Source organism: Amphiprion ocellaris, chromosome 15 (genome assembly GCF_022539595.1).
Source record: "Amphiprion ocellaris isolate individual 3 ecotype Okinawa chromosome 15, ASM2253959v1, whole genome shotgun sequence".
NCBI classification, from domain to species: domain Eukaryota; kingdom Metazoa; phylum Chordata; class Actinopteri; family Pomacentridae; genus Amphiprion; species Amphiprion ocellaris.
This window is the reverse complement of record NC_072780.1, coordinates 30,172,216-30,193,429: the sequence shown is the minus strand read 5'-3', so window position 1 is coordinate 30,193,429 and position 21,214 is coordinate 30,172,216. Positions and strand designations below refer to the sequence as shown.

Below are 21,214 nucleotides of genomic sequence, written 5' to 3'. Positions count from 1 at the left end.
TAAAATCATCAGTCATAACCCATGAAGTAGGAATTAGAGTACTGATAGCACTGAAAACACAGCTGAGCCCTGTTTAAAACTGCAAACAATCTGCAATCTGTTTTTTGTTCAGCACCATTTTTTTCTATAGCCAAATTTCTGCTGACTATGAGGAGGGTCAGGTGGGAGGCACTTAGTGGTTTTCATGGAATTTCCTCTGTTTAATTACACATGCGGCACAATGTTTTCACACTAAGAGTCCAATGAACTAAATGCTTTCAAGCTTTTAGTCCTATGATTATCTATACACATAAGACAAAGTATATAACAAAGTGCAATATGTGTTGGTTTGGTGAAATGTATCAATGATGTTCTGAGGTGAGGGCAGATTCTATGGACATCTCCATCAGTGTCTTGTATCTTCTTTACAGCGTCCTTGCCTTGAAGCTCCATCAGGTTCTCCTCCTCTATGCTGGTCACCCCATAGTTGCCATCATGGTTGCCTGCTGGCTTGTTGGCCATTTTTCTCCTGCCAACATATTTTGTTTGAGGGACAGGTGAAGAAAGTAGATTGCAGCAATTGGGTCTGGGTGTTATGGAATAAAGTTGCACAAAGAGGTAACACCAAAAATAAACACAAGGGAGTTAAAAGACAGCTCTACTTTCAGATTGTGTGTTTTTAAGTACAGCAAGCTGAAAACATTTACTCACTGGACCACAAAACATACACACTAAACCACACAACTAAAATTTTGAGAGGTTCCACTTTTAGATTTACAAAAATATGAAGTCTGCCTGTGACACACTGTCAGCTTTACCTGACAGTCACACAGAGATGCTGCAGCGAGTGATAAACTTGTGGAAACAGAACTGAATCTGTGCAGTGACACAAACAAGTGACAGGCATGTAAAGCAGAAAAAAGCTCAGTTTGCACCAACCTTCATAGCTATGTGAACAAACACAACCTTTATGGTTTAATGCAGACAGCTCATTTCTGGGATTCCTGCCTTAGTGGACAGTGTAGTCGACCTGACTAATGCCCCACTGTCTATTCTAGAGTGTGTGTGTGTGTCTGTGTGTGTCTGTGTGTGTGTATAAACACTACATCTAACTACCTGAATGAAAACAGATAAACTGCTCTCTGTTGTTAGTCATTCCATCTCAGCTGTACAAATCTAATTTTTATTAAATTAATATATGAAATTAATTTTACTGAAAATTTTATGTATATTTTATATAACCATTGTATTAAATTAAATTGAGATAAATTAATAGAACTGAGATTTAATGGATATTATATAATCATTATATTAAATAAAATTTGTATAAAATTAGTATTACTGAAAATTTGATCAATACATTAAATAATTTTAAAATTAATATTACTGAAAAATTCATGGATAACTCATAAAATAATTAATATTGAATTAAATTAAAATTAATATTGAAAATTTAATGGATATTTTAGATAATCATTGCATTAAATTAATAGAAAATTAATATTACTGAGAACCGAATGTTTATTTTAAGTTAATTATCTTCTCTGCTGAGCATGGTGGATTTTACTTTGAGCTGAAATGTTGACATCGGTTCAAACTTCACAACACTGACAACAGATCTGGTATCAGTCACACAACTAGTTATTAACTGTCAGCTTCTGTATCTAATATCAGCTGAATTTGACATTAAATCAGTCGTTTCTCCCTCTCAATCAGCGCTTTTATTGCAGCAGGCGACGTTTAGTTTCCCGTGTGATGATAAAGTGTTTGTGAGCGTCGGAATAGAAGAAGTCCGAATCTGTGAATATCTTTCCAACTTTACCGAACTCGGTATAACGTGCAACACGTTCCCATTAACCCTTTAGGCGACACAGTTTTTTCAATAAAATATTCAGTTTTCATTTCACTTTTTCAAAAGGTTGTAACTTGAAAATGATTAGAGATAAAGGCATACTGTAAATGAGTAAAATCATCAGTATGATCCAAAGTTTGTGATGAGAGTAAATTCACTGATCTAATTTGCATATCATGACGTCACCAGGCGGCGGACATATGGATTACATAACTTTTACAGATGTTTATCGATCAAGATGGCATTGCTTGGCTCAGAATTTGTCAGATTCCTGTCTCCACGATACTCAACCGGCTCATCTAAATGTCTGATCCACTTGTGATACTGTTCCTCATCTCTCAAGCAAACCCAGCCATCATCATCGTCATTTACGGCGGGGCCGTGAACGCCACTGCGGCCTCCGCCGCTTTTATCAGTGCATTTTCTCCCGCGTCTGCCGCTATTTCTGCGGTTTTTTGCATCCCCGCTACCCACTTCACTATTAGCGGTGTTTTGACCACCCCTGCTACACCCACCACGTCCCCTCCTGCCACCCCGGACACGGTGAAGCAAAGCATCGGCTCCAGGATGTGCTGCTTGTGGACTGTCATGGAGCGCGGACTCGCTGCCGTTACGTTACGTTGCTTGTCGCAATATTGCGACTTTGGCGCTTAAATTAAGATATTAAAAAAAAACAACCAAAACAGCTAGCTAGCTAGCTAAACCAGATGACTCTTTCAAAATGCTATAATACAGAGTTTATCAATACAACGCAGAACTACCGAAGCAGGCACACGGCCAAAGTTTTTAGTAATGTCCCTTTACACAAAACATGACAACTCCAGAGCACATTTGAAACACATTCATCCCATTTGTTTGCGCTGCGCTATAACAGGTTGTTGCTGACTAACGAAGCACGTTCACAGCACAACACATCATTTAGAATTTACACATATACTTAGATAAATCGTCTTGGAAAAATTTACCTCTAAAAAACAAGAAACATTTGTAGCTTACCGTTTTGTTTCTCCACTAAACACTGTGACCAACCTTAAGCCAGTTGGATCGAGTGGTTCAGCCGTTAGAAGTTCAAACATTAAAGAACACTGCGGCGTATCACTCCGCCCAGCGTCAAAGAGGCCCTACTTTACGTGGTGTAAATGCGCTCAGGACTATTTTACCTGATTACCTCTAATAATTTGAAATAATCTTGATTTTGAGGGGGAAAATATGAGATAATCTTAATATGCAATTTGTAAAAGGATGATTCTATAGTTAGAGGTACATTTCTGTGGAGGACTAAAAGTGCCAAATTTAAATAAATAAATCCATCGTTAAATAATTTATTAAATATGTCATTAATTAATTAAAATTGAAATCAAGTATGCCGCGATTCCACAAGCATCTTCTCGGCACGGTACGGCTCGGCTCGTCTTTGTTTGCGAGCGTTTCCATACGGGTTAGTGCCTGGTACCAGGCACTATTTTCAGCATCTTCTCGGCTGAGGTTCCAAGCCAGCTAAGATGAGCCGATAATGTGACGTTTACATAGTGCAGGCCACTGATTGGACAGGAGTTCAGGCCACTGATTGGACAGGGAGTGCAGGCCACTGATTGGACAGGGAGTGCAGGCCACTGATTGGACAGGGAGTGCAGGCCACTGATTGGACAGGGAGGGACGACACAGAGCGACTCCAGCACGAAAACATTTTTTTTCCTTTTTTTTTTTTTTTAATTAATTGAAGTATGTACAGTTCAAGACAGTTCACAGAATTGTAACATACATCTTGAGAGAACAAGTGGAGAACAGTTTTTTTCTTTCTTTTTAAAATTAGGCACACTAAGGCAAGGTATTACACTTATTTAGTTAAAAAACCAAGGATCTTTTAATACTATTATATAATACTGAGGATTTCCTGTTTATATCACAAGCAAATTTTAAAGACTTAAAATACTCTGAGAAATAGTTTAGAAATACAGCAAAAATAGGAGTGGAGCTTCTCCATTTACAGGTATGAATAAAAAATTTATCCATTACAATAACAAAATTAACAGTATCTGAAATTGTCAAGTCCAAATTGTCCATATAATAGATGACATCATTCAAAATAAAAGGGGGTACATTTGGAATTTGTAATGATATCCAACCATGTATAGCAGTTCAGAAGTCCATAGCATGTTGACAGTTGAAAATTTCCAGTTGAAAATGGAAATGCTTGTGTAGAAAATCAGAAACAGGATATATACCAGAAATAATTTTAAAATGTGTCTCTTTCATTTTAGGCGTGACAGGATATGACAGATAGAAAATAAAAGGTTTTTTTTTTTTTTTAAAGAACTTTTTAAATCTTGTCGAGTATTACAATTGAAGTTGCAAAAGTTTAACTGGTTGAATGTCCGACTAACCCATTTATTAATACGTTTCTTATCCAACAAATTGATGTGGTCAATGGCTAGTGATGTCAAGCATGTTTTGATTGGTGAATAAAGTAACATATTTTGAATCATTCTAAGTAACGGTGTAGGTATAGCCTTGCATATTTTCTCATACCCTTTACAAGTGACTTTAATTCTAAATCTACTGACAAAGTTTTCATAGGATAACAGATGACCATCTGATTGCATCAAGTAAGAAACATACACCATTTTCATACCAGTCTGATTTGAATAAAGATTTCCTATTGATAGCGATTACTCTATTATTCCACAACACTGTGTTGTGGGGAGTGAAGTTATGAGTAAAAAGCAATTTCCCAAGTTGAAGCGCTTGCCTATGAAATGGGGATATCTTTAAAGGTAGTTTGGAGAGGTCAAAGTCACACCTAAGAAGAAAATCTAAACCTCCAACCTTATTAAATAGCTTATTTGGAATGTGGTACCATATAGTTTCTCCCTCTCAATCGGCGCTTTTATTGCAGCGGGTGACGTTTAGTTTCCTGTGTGATGATAAAGTGTTTCTGAGCGTCAGAATAGTAACAGAACTGGGGTCCGTTTCACAAAGCAGGTTTAGTGAAAACTCTCACAAAGAGAGGTAACTTAAGCTCTGGGTCAGTTACCGTAGTAACAGACTCTATGAATCTAACCTGGTCGGGTAGTCCCCTTGGGCCAGGACCCAAAATTTCAGATATCGGTATCACCCGAGGTGACCAATTCTTTTTGGTATTTTTAACTAGCTATATGTCTCTAGTTTGCATTTTGATATGATAGCCTTTGCAGACTCACAGCTTAATATGTGTTATCACTGGTTTAATGGACATGATCCACAATGAAAGGCAAGGGGTCTGAGTCAAAAGTCCAAACAACATAACAGGACAGAATTCGATAGGATTTTTCCTCATTATGAAAAAATGAGAAACGCCACATGCTCCACATCATCATCTGTATTAATAACTTTACAGCACAGAACAATATTATAACAAACTTGAGAATGAGAAAGATTTTGTTGCTATGGCAACAAGATTTACTGCAAGCAGGACGGAACAATAGAATAGCAAAAATTTGACAAACACATTCAAAGTTAAATTCTATTGAAGTTAAAAAAACAAAGATGAACCATATCTTGTCATTTTTGGTCAGTGTGACACAGCAGACTATAACTTCCAGTTAAATATTCAAAATACCTTTTTAAATAGAGTCAAAACAGCCAAAATTGTGAGGAAAAGTTCAAAATTTAACCCAATTATAACAGACTGCTACCAGAACTGATCATATGCCAGAAACACTGTTGCAAAGACTATTTCCATTATTGAGTTGAATTTTCAAATGCTTTTGCAGTTTTAATTCTAATTACATTTTTAATCAATTCCATCCCATTGTGCTGTGCGGACACTTTTTCCAAATTCAAAGGTAATTTTCCGAGAACAGTACATGATCATAATGAGACAAAAACATAAAATACAGGAAAGAGTAATTTCTTTCATGTACCAGTATCATATAAAATAAAGGTCATTCAAGTTCATTCAAAGTTAATCCTAGAAAAGGAAAGGATATTACCATAGTTAACTGATCTAATCAAGCTTAATTAACCTTGATTAGAACTGTAAAAGACAACATAACTAGACATCTCAGCAGTTTCTTCAAAGGACCTGAAAACAAATGTACACCTACCCAGCAATAACTCTTTCTATAGGAAAAAATAAATGAATGCGAATACACAATTACAGGCATGAAAAGATGCATTCATTTGGGTCTGATATTTAATTATTATGATATATTATATACAAAGTATGTTTCTCACAGTTTTATTTGATTACTGACTTATTTTAGATGGGATCTTTGCATACTGTAAGATTTAACCCTCTGAAACCCAAGCAATGTTGATATTGATGAATTTTTTTTTTCCTTTTTAAACTGTTTTTAGCACACCTCTAATCAGGAAAACAATGAGACTTTTTCATTTTGGGGGGTTTTCAGGATTTTGTGAAAAAATTGCAAAATTGTAACAGCAGCTCTTAGTGTATGCAAATATTACCAGTTTATTTTTAACAAAGTCCACAGACGATTAGGCATTGATGATTCAATAGTATCAAAATATATATCTTAAAATGAATTGTATTGATATGAAATAGTTGAATATGGCACAATAAAATGCAACTTCATTTAACAAGTCAAGACACTAATTGCCATCCATTCAGTCAGAAATAGGTAGAGCCAGACAGCCTTAAAAAAATGTTGCAATTTTACAACTGTGGGCCTCAGAGAGTTAAATGGATTGCAATACAGTGGTTATGGTGAATGTGACAGTTTCACAAATAAGTGATAAAGCTGCCAGTGTGGAAAGGCTATCACATCCTAATGTACTTATATTAACCCAATGTACATTTTAGTACCACTTAGGTTTGGTCACCTGAGGTGGTACCAATATCTGGTCTGGCCCATGGACTAGGGACCAGGTTTATCGACCAGTGCGGTGTTGCAAAATTTTTTCTAAAAACGTGTTCAAACTCGCCATATGAGGGCATTAAGATTTCCAATTCAAGTGGCGTAAACGCAGCGCTCCGCTACCCCGTTGCCATGGTGACTCGTCGACTCGGCAGTTAGAGCTGCAGTGCAAATCGGCCGTTGAGAAACTGAAAAATCGAGTTTTCCTCATTTCAGGGTTAACAAACTCACAATTTTCACTAAACCTGCTTTGTGAAACGGACCCCAGAAGTCCGAATCTGTGAATATCTTTCCAACTTTACCGAACTAGGTATAACGTCCAACATGTTCACATTAAGATATTAAAAAAAAAAAAAAACAACCAAAACAGCTAGCTAGCTAGCTAAACCAGATGAGTCTTTCAAAATGCTATATTACAGAGTTTATCAATACAACGCAGAATTACCGAAGCAGGCACACGGCCAAAGTTTTTAGTAATGTCCCTTTACACAAAACATGACAACTCCAGAGCACATTTGAAACACATTCATCCCATTGGTTTGCGCTGCGCTATAACAGGTTGTTGCTAACGAAGCACGTTCACAGCACAACACATCATTTAGAATTTACACATATACTTAGATAAATCGTCTTGGAAAAATTTACCTCTAAAAAACAAGAAACATTTGTAGCTTACCGTTTTTTTTCTCCACTAAACACTTGCCAGATGCATCCAGTTCAGCCGTTGCAACTTATTAACGTTAAAAAGCACTGCGGTGTATCACTCAGCCCAGCGTCAAACAGGCCCTACTTTACGTGGTGTAAATGCGCCCAGGACTATTGTATATCTGATTACCGCTAATAATTTGTAATAATCTTGATCTTGAGAGGGAATATATGAGATATACTATGGAGGACTAAAAGTGCCAAAATTAAATAAATAAATACATCGTTAAATAAGTAATTAAATATGTCACTAATTAATTAAAATTGAAATCAAATATGTCATGAATTAATTATAATTGGAATTAAATACTTAAATGTGTTATTAAATAAATACATCACTAAATAATTAATTAAATATGTCATTAATGAATTAAAATTGAAATCAAATATGTCATTAATAAATTAAAATTGGAATTAAATAAATAAATGTGTTATTAAATATGTCATTAATTCATTAAAATACCAATTCATTTTAAGTAAAAAAACATATATTGTTATTTCACTATTTAATTAATTATTTCATGGTCCTTGTGTATGGAATCAGGAGTGTCACAATAAAATATAAATAAATAAATAAGGAAATAAATGTGGAAATATAAAGAGAAATAAATAAATAAATAAATAAATGTGGAAATAAATGTTAAATATAAAGAGAAATAAATGAATAAATAAATAAATGTGGAAATTAGAACCTAAACACCAACTCAAAAAACAAACCTGCCAGAATGAGACACCGGGGCAACATATATAGTGATGGATCAGACCACATTTAACACACGGGGAAACTACATACACAATAAATAAAACTAACTAAACAAAACCCTGATCCCCCCATGATGTAAAAGCTCTTGGTTTAGTCCATGAGAGGGCCTTCAGCATAAAGCTCTGCTCCACCCTCAGCCCCAGCTTTTGTTAGTCCAAGCCAGAAATGCCATGCAGCAGCCAGGTAACTCAGACAAAGGAGAAATGAATTACTACAAACAAATTGCAAAATGATGAAATGTGTAAACTGAATGTGCATGCTAATAAATCGATTTTAAACAACTGTGTTATAATATAAGTGACTGCAACTCAAAATAACTAAACATATGACAGTGGTGTTTGTGGGTGAGTGAATGCTGCAACCTTTTGTGTGGCTGTAGGCACGGCCATCACACTTTGTAAGAAAGTAATTGTACTTAAGCAGTAGTGTCCTTTTCTAAATGGTGAAACGTGTTTACACTACCTGCCATGTTTACAGGTAAAGGAAGATATTGTGGGCTGGTTCTTGTCTCTGACAACACAATATTATACTTACGCTTTTATAAAGTGAAGCACTTTGTTAATATTGATGAGTCTTACTTCTGAGCTGCCTGAATCTTTGCCAATCTGTCAACTGCAGACTCCTTAAATCACTCTTTGACAACATGATCCTATGCTTCAAGTGCACGTGTTTAAATGTTTACATGTGAACGTTGCTGAAAATAAGCACATTCTCTTCTTTCACTTTGATTTAAAATGAAATACCAAGGCCTTCATTTGTAATGTGTTGTAAAATTCGATTATGTTTATTGATGTTCCGATCTCTGAATGGAAGTACTGTTATATATGTATTATTGTCTACTGAAGAGTAATGAATTGATCGACTTTTCATTTCTGATAGAAAAATTTGTTATTATAACACCTATAAGTGCATTACAACAGCATAAATGCAACATATATGCAACAGTTTAAAGGGCAAAATGAACTGTAGCCATTAAATCCCAATTTGATGACCTATAGCACAACAAACTGAATATATTTGAAGAATAAAAAATTTTTAAAACAGCCATCCAGTGTCCTCATGTCTTGATGTTTTTTTTTCTTTTTCAGCTGTTCCAGTGGTTGTTTTTTTTTTTTTTTAATATAAATTGAATGGTAAGTGCTTAATAAGTCCTTATATCTCAGCACAGCAACAGTTATAACGCTCTGATTTGTATATGTAGGGCTCATGCATGTTCAACGAGCTGTTACTTTCACACAGTAAACATGATTTGCAGAGTGTTTGGCACAAGCAGGCCTGCTGTCAGTCAGGCCAAAGGTTACAGATGACCACAGCTGAGGATGGGAGGGTGTTGGTGCTGAAGTGACACGACCAATTTGGAAAATTTTCTCCTCCTGCCCATAATCACTAATGGCTGGTCTAGACACAACCATGAGAAATTGGAGTGCAGATAATTCTCAAGTACTGTATTTAGATACAATTTTGAGGTATTTGTATTTCATGCCACTTTATACTTCCACTTAGTTTCTTCACTACAGTGGTTTCTACTCCACTACATTCATCTGACAACTTAATTTTAACCCTATAAAACCCACTGTTGCAAAAATACAGAAGTTTTAAAACTTGTTTTTAACCCATTGAAACCCTAGGATTTTTTTTCCTTAAGCCGGGAAATCAGCATTTTTGACACGCTAAATATACATGAAAATGCATGAAAGTCACCACACACATAAGGACCGGCGAAAAATTTGATATTTCAAGTGAATGGCACACGTGCGTGCCAAAATGCGTCAACAGCGCCCCCTAGAAAATTAAGAAAATTCAGCCCCTGGACAGCGTTTGACCTACACTTTTGAAATTCGGTACACATAAGTAACTCATCAAGACACACAAAAAAGCCTCCTGCATCATTACCCATAATCCAACAGGAAGTCGGCCATTTTGAATTGTAAGTCATATTTTGGACAATTTTGTGTCATTTTTGGACATTTTCAAAAGCTATGAACTCAAACAGCGTAACACCGAGAGAGCTGAAATTTGGCCAGGATGTACTCCAGTCATGGGTGTGCAAACTTGCCTGGCCCAAAAGAGTCAAACTTGGCCTTCAGTGCACCATAGCACTCTAATTCTTTCAGTTCTAACTGTTAGTGCAGCACTGTCCACATCAATTGCAAATGGGTTTGTAAAAAGGTCAAATTCAAATCTTCGTAGTGTTGTTGTTCAAATATTGTTAAATAAATAAATAAATCCTGCAGTTCTAGAGTGCTGAATCTTTAGCATTCTATCAGTAGAATGTTCAGAGTGTTGTTGACGTTGTTGAAAGCTGTTTGTAAATGTATTTTTGTACTTTCCCTATTGTAGCACATTGAGATTCTGTATGTAAAGTGCATTAAAAATTAAAGGCATTATTATTATTATTACCAAGCATTTCTCACCACATTATGACAGGCTGCATGTGAGACCACGTGACTCAGGCTCTACACTACTTCCTCATCATATCATGTACAGATGTTGCATTTTCCACAACTTAATTGAGTGATTGAGTGGTTTAATGATGATTGGTGAGAAGGAAAAAATGACGTGTGTCTGTGTCAACACAACAAGAAGGGTTCCGTTTTTAGTTTTCTGAACTTCACATATGTTGGCAACTTTTAAAAGTACAGTCCCCCTTAGTGTTCTGTCCACATGATGTCATAATGTTGGAGCTGAGATGTTAGAGCATTTTTGGCTCAAGGCCGCCATCTTGTGAGTTTTCTGTGGAAAATGTCAAATGGGAATATTTGTGGCTTAAGCACATGTTCCCATTTAAGTACTTCATTTGCCAAGTTATTTAACTTATGCGCATGAAGTAATTTCATCTTTTTGCATTTAAATGTTTATTTCAAAGAGATGAACAGTTTGGTTTCCCTACAGCTGGGCTGACAATAAAGACAAGTAATGAGAGAAGGTGAATAACTAAATTAAGCACGATCAAGCATGAAGTACAAACAGCTTCCTTTAGGAGCTGGAAAAGCTTTCACCATATTGAGAGCAAATCATTTTAATTATTTAATTTGCTTGCTGTATATTTTGGTGATTCAGTATATGCACAGTAACATTCATACCGGTAGAAATAGTTTTTTTTTCCAAGTTATTTACAATTTTGATTGTGCCAAACTTAGCAAAATCTAATATCAAAAATAAATAAATAAATGGTGACTGTGTCTTCCAAATACGGTATTAATTTAATCCTGCCTTATCAAAATGAGCATTTCTGGTATCCATAATGTTTAGGATACGTTACACCTCATCTTTTTGGATTTCTCGCCATGAAACAGGAAGTGCTGTGTAAGTAGCCTGTACATGGTCCAATCTGCCTGAAACTTTACTCTCTCAGTTGCAGCGCCACCTGGTGGATATGCGTGGGCCAGCCGGGCCGCTCGGATGCGAGGACCCGTCCAATGCTGCTTGCAGCTTTAATTGTTGTTGTTGTTGCTGTTATACAAAATATCTCTCATTTAACAAACAAATATATGTCAAATTACAGAACCAATAGTTCTTTTTGTGGTAATTCTTATTCATCACATCCAAATGTAGAAATATATTTACACTTAAATTTAACAGTTTCATTTTACTTATGTAAAAAAAAAATCTTTACAAATGTGAATTTTATGGTTATTCACAGTTACAGGTTTTTATTATTATTTTACATCAGACATATCACCGTCTGTTTTTGTAATTGTATTGGTGTTTTCACATATTTCAAAAATGCAAGAAAAAATGTAAGATAAAAAGCAAAAGAACAGAACATCACTTCTTTTCATACTAATTGTTAATACTTTTATGCAACTTTATAGATATATTAGATATATTTACAATTTAAAACTAGAATTTGTCATCTATCAAATATAAAGGAAATATGATGAATTTACAAATAAATTTTAACAGTCTTTTTATGTCATCTTCTGTAAAAACGGGCAATTTTGTGGTTAACAGTGACAGATTTTTAAATATTAATTTCCATTAGACATGTCAATTCACAGTTTATTGATGTTTTTGTGTATTTCATGAATAAAATCCATAAAATTGCATTTTTTTTACAGTGTAGCAGTGCTTTGAACAGACCACTTCTTGTTTTAACTCGACAATAACCCTGTGCACAAAGCCAGATCCAAACAGACACAGTTTCTTCAGTTTGCTGAATTTAAACCAACATGTTTGGGATTAGCTGGAATTCAGAACAAAAACATGAACCTCATCAGTGACTGATGCTGTTGTGACTGAAAAGGAATAAAATCCCTGCAGCAGGTTTAACATCTGGAATAAAACTGTCCCAGCAGAGTAGAAGGTGCTGAAACTTGTGGTTTTGGAAGGAGATGTTTAATATTTTGGTAGTATTTGTCTACATACTTTTGCTCATGTGGTTCATGTCTTTAAATACAACCTGGATCTACATGTCTGTTTACACAAGAACCTCAGTGATAAATGAAGAAACATCAAATTAACGTGGATTAAAAAAACCTTACATGAATGTTTATGTAAATAAGTCTGTATATACGACTGATGGCACAGTTACAGGCAACTATGGAACACAGAGGTATGTTTATCACAGTTTACAGCTTCAAAATACGAGAGTTTCTGTTAAATTTAATAGTCATAAATGTCTTGTTTGATATATTTAGTAGCAAATTAGTGTTTTATCCACATAATTGTACAAACACATCCTTCTCTGTCCAGTTTCTGCTGACAACTCTGCAAATGTTTGTATTAAAGCATGTCTTTATGTAAATACAGCATGTTGTGCAACTTTGAAGTTTATTTAGAACATTTCAACATAAAAAAAGGAAAGAAAACAACAACTTGCTCAAAAAGGAGTGGGAAGAAATCAAAACTTATCTAATGCCATTCCTTGTCCTTACACAAATGATTGTAAATCTATTCTTCCTGCTTCTTCAAAATACTGCCATTTATAAACAAAACCGTAATAATAATCGTGTACATGATTTATAATGGTTAATTACATGAATGGTGTTGTGTTTTCACATGTCAGGATTTAATAAGAACTAAAGCTGCAATGGTTAAATGCTTTTTTGTCAACTATTCAAATCATTTTGATACTTGATTATTTGGTTTAATTACAATTTTGATGCTTTTTAAATCATTATCATGTATTTTGGGACTGTGCTAGTTCAAACTATTGGATATAGCATGGAAAAAGTTTTTACAACCAAGATTAGGACTGAATTTTAAGATTTTCATTTTTTTTTCACAACTGGGAAATTCTGTATTTTCATCCTCAAAAGTGAAAAAAGAAGTTCTATACTCATTTTAATCTAGTACTCCACAGTAATGTTATTGCACTTCTGTACTAAAATATATGTAAATATAATAAAATAGAATACATTTTTTTCTTCTTCGTGAATAATATGTATATAAAAACTTAGAGATGATCAAATTTTAGTTTTTTTCTTCATTTTGTTATATAAAATCCAAGGACTAACCTTCAACACAATGATTAAAAGCTAAAGAAAAATTAAACAAATATAAAAATAACAACATAAATAATATAAATGGCAAGTTTCCATTCATTATTGCTTTGTTTGAGAAAGTGTGAAAAACTGGAGTTCACTATACATCAGTTAATATTCTTTTTTTTAGATATTTACATTTACGTAGGAAGTGTTTACCCAATAAAATCCTTTTTTTTCTTTGTAAATAATTCATAAATAGTATTTTTTTTGTTCTATTACCATGCTGTCTGTTGTTGCAAAGAGGTTTTCAAAATTTTGCACCAGTGCCCAAGAAAAAATGTTATTTATATTATTTAAATACTTTTTTGCATGTAATAATACATACAACTTAAATTGAACACAGTCCAGACAAGTTGAATAAAATTAATATAGTATATATTTCATTATATATAAATATGGATATTTAAAGAATATAAATATATGTAATATAAATAAAAGCATGTAAAGGATAAAGTAGGCAATAAAATAAAATAAATTCGTTTTTAAAAATTTGCAAAAGTAAATAAAAGTGTAATCACGTAACGTTTAATAAAAGTACAGACAGTTTGGACCAGAGTTTATAATAACGTTGATTAGAAGAAGAAGAAGAAGAAGAAGAAGAAGTAGGAGGAGGAGGAGGAGGAGGAGGAGTTGGTGGTGGTGGTGGTGGTGGTGGTGGTGGTGGTGGTGGTGGTGGTGGTGGTTCCAGAAGGTTCCAGAAGGTGGCGGTAATGTAACGTCCATGCTGTCGTAAAACGTAAACGAAGAAGAACTCAAAATGTTCTGCAACAAGCCAGACTGGGTCCAAATGTTGGAGTTAGGGGTCACCGTTTAAACATTTCACGGCTTTGGAGTCTGTTTTAAAGTACTTTGTTGAATTTTATTTGTAAAATCAGAGGGTCGGGATTTAGGAGCAAACATGGCGACTACGGAAACTGGCGATGGACACCAACGTCTGGCCACCAATCAAGTCCCGTCTGTCCAAGTCGCTGGCGCGGTAATTTTCTGCACGTTGTTACGGTTCTTTACTGCACTCCGTATAACATTTCACTCAGTAAACACAGTATTTCTACACATGACTACTAACGGATGAGTTGTTTATCCAGTGTGGTGGTTGTCTGGTGCCGTGTGAGCATAAAAAGCGAAGCTAATGTTAGCCGGCTAACGGGCAGCCAGGGAGGCGTGTAGGTTTGTAACCGAGCTAACGTTAGCTTAGCAAGCGATGAGCTAGTTCTGCTTTTGTTTACAATAAGATATCAACACAACATGGCTGAATCCCAGGAAGCGGCTCACACAGAGGTAAAAACTGCTGTTATTTCCAGACCAGCGTCAGGCTGCAGATGTTGGTCGCAGCTGTGCAGCAGCAGCGCTGCTTGTGTTTACATTGCGAGAACAAGCTAACGTGCTTGTTTGTTTAATGAAAATGCACGATTAAGACACAAAAAATAACGTTTAACATCACCACGTCTGTGCTAATGTGTGTTTTGGCACTCTGCGTTTGACTGCAGTTGTCAGATTTATTCATGCATGTCGGCTGTGATGACTCTGGAGTTAGCTGCCCTGCAAAGTTAGGCTGCTAAATTTTGCACACGGGCATTTGGAGGTGCAGAATGAGCCTAGGACCAGCCCTACCAGTAAAACTAAAACTTAGAGTCTCTCACTATCTATGATATGATGCTACAGCTGCACTGCTCGTTTTATCATCTAATTATTTATAATCTGTTGCAGCTTAATTTAGCAGAAGTAGTCAAACCCTGGAAAAATCTGAGGTTCATCCTGGTGCACAGTCACTTAGCAGGGTCCATAAAATGTTTTTACTGTTTGTAGAAGAACCCTGAAGTCTTATTATATATTGTGCACATGTGTACAAACGCCACTGTCACAGACACAACATTGTGTTTGCAGTGACCACTGATAAGTGGTGAGTATTTGTGTAACTAATGCAAACTAAAGGCCTTTCCAGACGTGTTATTTGTAATGTTGCTGCTTCATCAGTCTGTTAAAAGGGAATAAAGCACTCAGTCAGGTTAACATAAATCACTACATGTATTTCTGAAGCCACAGATCATCAGAAGACAGAAGGGAGGCCACTACTGCATTGTTCCTGCATGTAGGAATGAGTTTTGCAGGATTAAAGCCACGGGCAAAACAGTCCAATTTCATAAACGGCCGCTGAAATGGAGAACAGTTCTAATGGATAGAGGCGCTGAAGAGAAGAATTCCAAAGGGCAGGAGCTCCATGGGTTGTAGTGGCCACTTTTTGGAGGATGATTATGTTGAGGAGAAGGCGTTTGAGTCCAACAAGCTAATCGTTCAACAACAGACTAAAGTCGGTTTTCAATTTTTACCATCCAACTTACACTACCAGTTAAGAGTTTTTCACACCTTCTCATTCAGTGTTTTTTATTTATTTTCTACATCGTAGATAAATACTGAAGACATCAAAACTATAAAATAATACATGTGGAATTGTGTTGTAAACAAAAAAGTGTTTATCTTCAGTTTTAATCTACGATGTAGAAAATAATACAAATACAAATTAAAAGCATTGAATGAAAAGGCATGTCCAAATGTTTGACTAGTAGTGTAGCCTATAAAAGGCAGTACAGTGGAGTCAGTCAGCCGCAGGACAAAGGCGCTAAAACACTGCAGTCAGGCAAGAAAGAGACCAGTAGGGAACTTAGTAACCCACAGAAATATAACCAACAATACACTGTGACTGTTAAATTTAACATAAATACTCTTATCTTTAGGTTGCAAACTCTAAAATACTTACTTCTGTGTTCCAAAGTTGCCTTTATTTGTCTCAAGTTTTGTCTCTGATAAAAAGTCATTCATAAAGAAAAACAAAGTGTGCACAAAACCAACACACAAACAGAACATTAGAAGTTTTAGAATTTACCTTTAGGCCAAGCAAAGTACTACAGCATGTTCAGAACCTGTCTGGACTATGTCTCAGATAAATGTTATCATGTTAGTAATATTTGTGAAATATTCAACTTAAAATAACTTAATTTACACAAATGTTTATTAGCTGCACATTTAATTTATAGACTTATGTTTAGGTGTCATATCTCATTTATATTGGAGGCCATTTGACTTTATTGATTTATTTTTTTTAAGTTTCGCCACTGGTTTTTGGATGCTATCTCCTCCAGAGGTTGTATTCTAATGAGGACATCCAGTATGTTTTCATTGCTATCCAGACCCTCAAAAAACTACTGACTAAAGAGCACTAAAGTTATTGCTGCTGTTCTCAATTTCATTTATCAAACATCTTTTTAAACCCTGGAAAAACAGATTAGGTGTTTAAATTTGTAATTTTGTAAAGAAAGAAAGACATCTAGAAAATCAGCATGCAACTCCCGCTGTAGAAAACATCTAAAAACTGTCAAATCTGAAATAACTTCACAGCTGAACTTGGGTGAAGTAAATAAAAAAGGTGGTTTAATACTTCACTAGTTTTCGTGTGCCATTCCAAAAATAACACCAGCATGGTGTAAAAAAGAACATATGGTTCCAGACTAAAATTACTTGTGCATATTTCTCTTCAAATAATCTGATTTAATTAACTAAAACCAAATTAGCATCATGGTCTACACACACAGAGTTTGGTTTCCTCATAAGTACAATGATTCATGTAACTTTATCTTGAATTTTTACTGGAAAGCAATTTGGGTGTTTTAAATGTACAATATTGTCATCTCATTTTTAAAAATTCTCTAATTTGGGATTTTTAAGTTCTAACTTTCAACCTTCAATCTTATTCTTTAATTTTTCAAGTGCCTAGTTCCTTTGCCTAATATGCATGTTAATCTAATTATTAATTTAATTTATTGTCATATTTACTATTTATTTTAGTTGACTGCTCTGCCTTGTCTCCTTATGTCTTGCTTGATTGTCTGTGTTGCTTGTTTTGACTGTCAAAGCACCTTTTGAATGCTGTTCTTAAGGGTGCTATATAAATAAAGTTATTATTTTAATAATGGTGACAAAAGCATCGAAAAGTATTCAAAGATATCAGACAAATTGTCTCATGAATGCCTGAAGTATGTCAGTTAAACTCTTAAAATGTTAAATAATCAATTTCTAGACAGAACCTCTGTTTGCAGAAAAGGGTTGATACTAAATGTTAAAAGAAAACCAATTTATGTGAAAATGTTCTCTGTAATTTATTAAGGGACCACCTTAAAAGTTAGTTATGTTCCTGCTATAAAAACAAAGGTAGTATTTACCTGTGTAGCTGCAAAATTTTAATGCAAAAAGAATTCTACAGAAGTGGACTGGAACCAAAGCCCAACTGTTTTTCCACAGTACATCTATTCACAACCTACTATCCTTCCTTGTTTAATCCCGTGTTTATGATGTTGTGAATCTCACTAAGATAAATTTTACAAGAGCAGTGTTTGGGTTTCATAAAGTACCAGATAAGAGTAGCAGCACCGTTAACATCTTAACAATACCCAGCCTTGCTCAAAACAAACTTATTAAATTATCAAAATAACTAATAGCTCGGTTAATTTATGGTTAGTCAAACTTTTAAATCCTATTTATGTGCGATTATAATCTAAGTACGACAACAGTAAAATAAAAAAATATCCAGACAGCGGTGATGGAAGATAACTGCTATCTAACTAATGATTTACCTGCAGCTGATAAGTCTGCGTAGAAGGAAAGTACATGGTGTCATTCACTGTTAGATCCTGATGCATCCTGTTTCCATATCTGGGATAATTCATAATAAGTAATCAATGAAGTCACTGTGTGTCTTTATGGATCCTACTGCAGGTATTTAGTTAACTCAGAGGAAAGACTCCTAAACGAAGCAACAAACAAGACCGTTGCTCCCGTGAATGTTAACCCAGATTATATTTGAGCCTCATTAATTTGACCTGATACAGACACATCTTCATCACAATTGTGTTTTTATTTACATTTTAGTTTGTATTCGGTGTGATGGATGGAGATAGTTATTAATATGTTAGCTTGGATGGAGCTTCAGCTGTTTAAATTTCTTATTCACATCTTTAATAGTGGAATTTTTGACTTATTGACTAAAGATGTAAAATTTAAATGTAAACTCACTCCCTGGGTGGAGATTTTATTTATTTTTTTAAATTAAGTGGCTCCAGCCTTTAAAAAGTGCATATGGAGTGGCTTGTTAGTGCAGCTCTGTATGTTTAAGCTTTTTTAATGTACTAATTAAAGGTTCCATCTGCACTTTATTTGACAGTGCTGGTTAACCGTATATATGAATGTATGTAAATGGACATCTCTGGTTATTTGCACATTACTAATTGCACAGTTCTTATTTGATTTACACTATCGTTCAAAAGTTTGGGTTCACTTAGAAATGTCCTTATTATTTAAAGAAAAGCATTTTTTTTCAATGAAGATAGCATTAAATGAATGATAAATCCAGTGTAGACATTGTTAATGTGGTAAATGACTGTTCTAGCTGGAAACGGCTGATTTTTAATGGAATATCTACATACATACATGTCTACATTTCCAGCAACCATCACTCCTGTGTTCTAATGCTACATTGTGTTAGCTAATGGTGTTGAAAGGCTAATTGATGATTAGAAAACCCTTGTGCAATTATGTTAGCACATAGAGAAAAGTGGGAGTTTTCATGAAAAACATGAGATTGTCCGAGTGACTGCAAACTTTTGAACAGTAGTGTATATTTTTCTACCTACTTGTACACCATCTACAGAGTCTTTTAGCTTTATTATGTACATTCTGTGCAGAATTATGCCTTTACATTTTTTATATCTCTATATCCCCTGCATGCTCTGCTCTTATTTCTGTATATTCTGTATGTTTAATATGCTGCTGGTTTATTGAATTTCCCTCACGATCAATAAAGTGCCTAGCTAATACATGCAAACTTCATGCTGATACCAGAGGTGTCTATTTTTACTCAGCAGAGTTGATGAATGATATTTTGTTTCAAGTTATAGATTTAGAAACTCAGCAGTCTGAGTACATTTATGTCTGTTGATTGTGCTTCACAGGTAACAAAGGAGGCAGACGGAGAGTCAGTGGAGGCAGTTTCAGAACCAGCAGCATCGGAGGACGTTGGAGACCCAGAGCCTGATAGCAGATCTTCCCATAAACTTTCTGAGCAGGAGGAGGAGGATAATGTTATTGCTGCTAAAAAAGAAATAGAAAACACAGAAACACAACATAAAGAAACGGATTCTGAGGCGACGGCCACAGAAGAGACGTTTAACAAGGTTACAGTTCACAGTGGGGGCGACTCAGAGTCTGAAAAAGAGGCCGTCGAAGTGAAAACTGAGTTTGAGGAAAAGGATGAAAACGCTGCAGCGCCAGACGGCACCTTAGACGAAATTCCTGCTAAAGTCAGCGAGGACACGAACAAGACTTCTAAATCCAAGGAGGAGGTAAAACACAATGAGGAGGAGGACGGTACATGGCAGGAGATGGAATCTGCTGCCTGTAAAGTGAGAGTTTCTACTGCAGACGACCTGGATGAGATGATGGACATCGGAACAGTGGATCAGGTGGAGCAGGAGGCTCAGATGAAGGAGGAGGAAGAGTTTATGGACACGGAAGGCAGCCGATCACCTTCTGCACCGAATACAGGTAAAATACAACACAATTCACTGTAGGCGATATGTTACTACAGTGCAGAGCAAAAGTTGTGTTGCTCTTGTAGGAAATAAGATGTTTTGGGGAATTTGTTGTGTGCAAATTTATGGAATAGAAATTGAAGCAGTGAGGTCGACATCAGGAAATTTTTAAATTTTTACTATGCATGCCACCCCCTAACTTTACATTAATGCATTTTTTAACCTTTATTATTTTCCCATAACAAACAAACAAATAGAACAACATATAGAAAGAATAATAGCCTTCACAGTATAATACAATAAAAGCCAAGCCAAGATTCCAAGTGTCCAAGATTGTAAATATGAAACGTTGATCTTCGAGGTCTTTCTTGCGTAAGTCTTTCATGTATTTATGCGTTAAAGTTTGTTTGCCGTTTGCTCCTTCCAAGACATGTAGCCTTGCATTCCCATACAGTTCAAAAATGATGAATAAACAACTCAACGACAATGATAACTGTCATCACCTGATATTCAAATAAGATTTCCATTTTAACCAATAACTTTCACATTTTTGGGTTGCATGTCTCAGAGCAAAAGTTATTCGTTCCATAATGCATATTTTCTGAATTTTTCCGATCCATTCAGTGACTTTTGGGCTGTCTTTACTTCGCCATTTTTTTGTTATAGCTTTTTTACACCCTGCTAGTAGTATTTGTAGTAAATATCTGGCACATTTTGTCTGTGAAGAAGGCAAATTTCATAAGTATATTACATCAAAATTAAAATGTAAATCCACTTGCATTATTGATGTAAATGTCATTACGTCTGTTACATTAATGCATTTTTGGAGTAAAAGTTAGTGCTGGTTGAAAATCCCTGCTGTTCATCACATTGTTTACAGAGCTGCTTCTCTAATGGATCATAGACAGTAAGTCATTTGTCACTGTAATATAAAGTCCTGCACCCTCATAAAAACAGGACAACCATAACTTACAGTAAAGACAGCTCAA

The 21,214-nt window shown here is 35.2% G+C and overlaps 2 protein-coding genes across 3 annotated transcripts in view; one reads left to right on the top strand and one right to left on the bottom strand.

The window, feature by feature from the left end:
• Positions 1-21,214, bottom strand: part of si:ch1073-513e17.1 (sialin) — a 193,501-nt gene that overhangs the window by 103,547 nt on the left and 68,740 nt on the right. The window lies entirely within an intron of this gene.
• The window catches only part of zmym4.1 (zinc finger MYM-type containing 4, tandem duplicate 1), a 30,505-nt gene continuing 23,669 nt past the window's right edge, over positions 14,379-21,214 (top strand). Inside the window, exons 1-2 of one of the 2 annotated variants that reach the window (XM_023264121.3) lie at positions 14,379-14,623; positions 19,647-20,238. In XM_023264121.3, the coding sequence (XP_023119889.2) occupies positions 14,546-14,623; positions 19,647-20,238 (670 nt within the window). In that variant the 5' untranslated portion in view covers positions 14,379-14,545. Of the gene's footprint in view, positions 14,624-14,704; positions 14,926-19,646; positions 20,239-21,214 lie in introns of those variants that run through there. The other variant, XM_023264122.3, reaches the window with a different exon arrangement.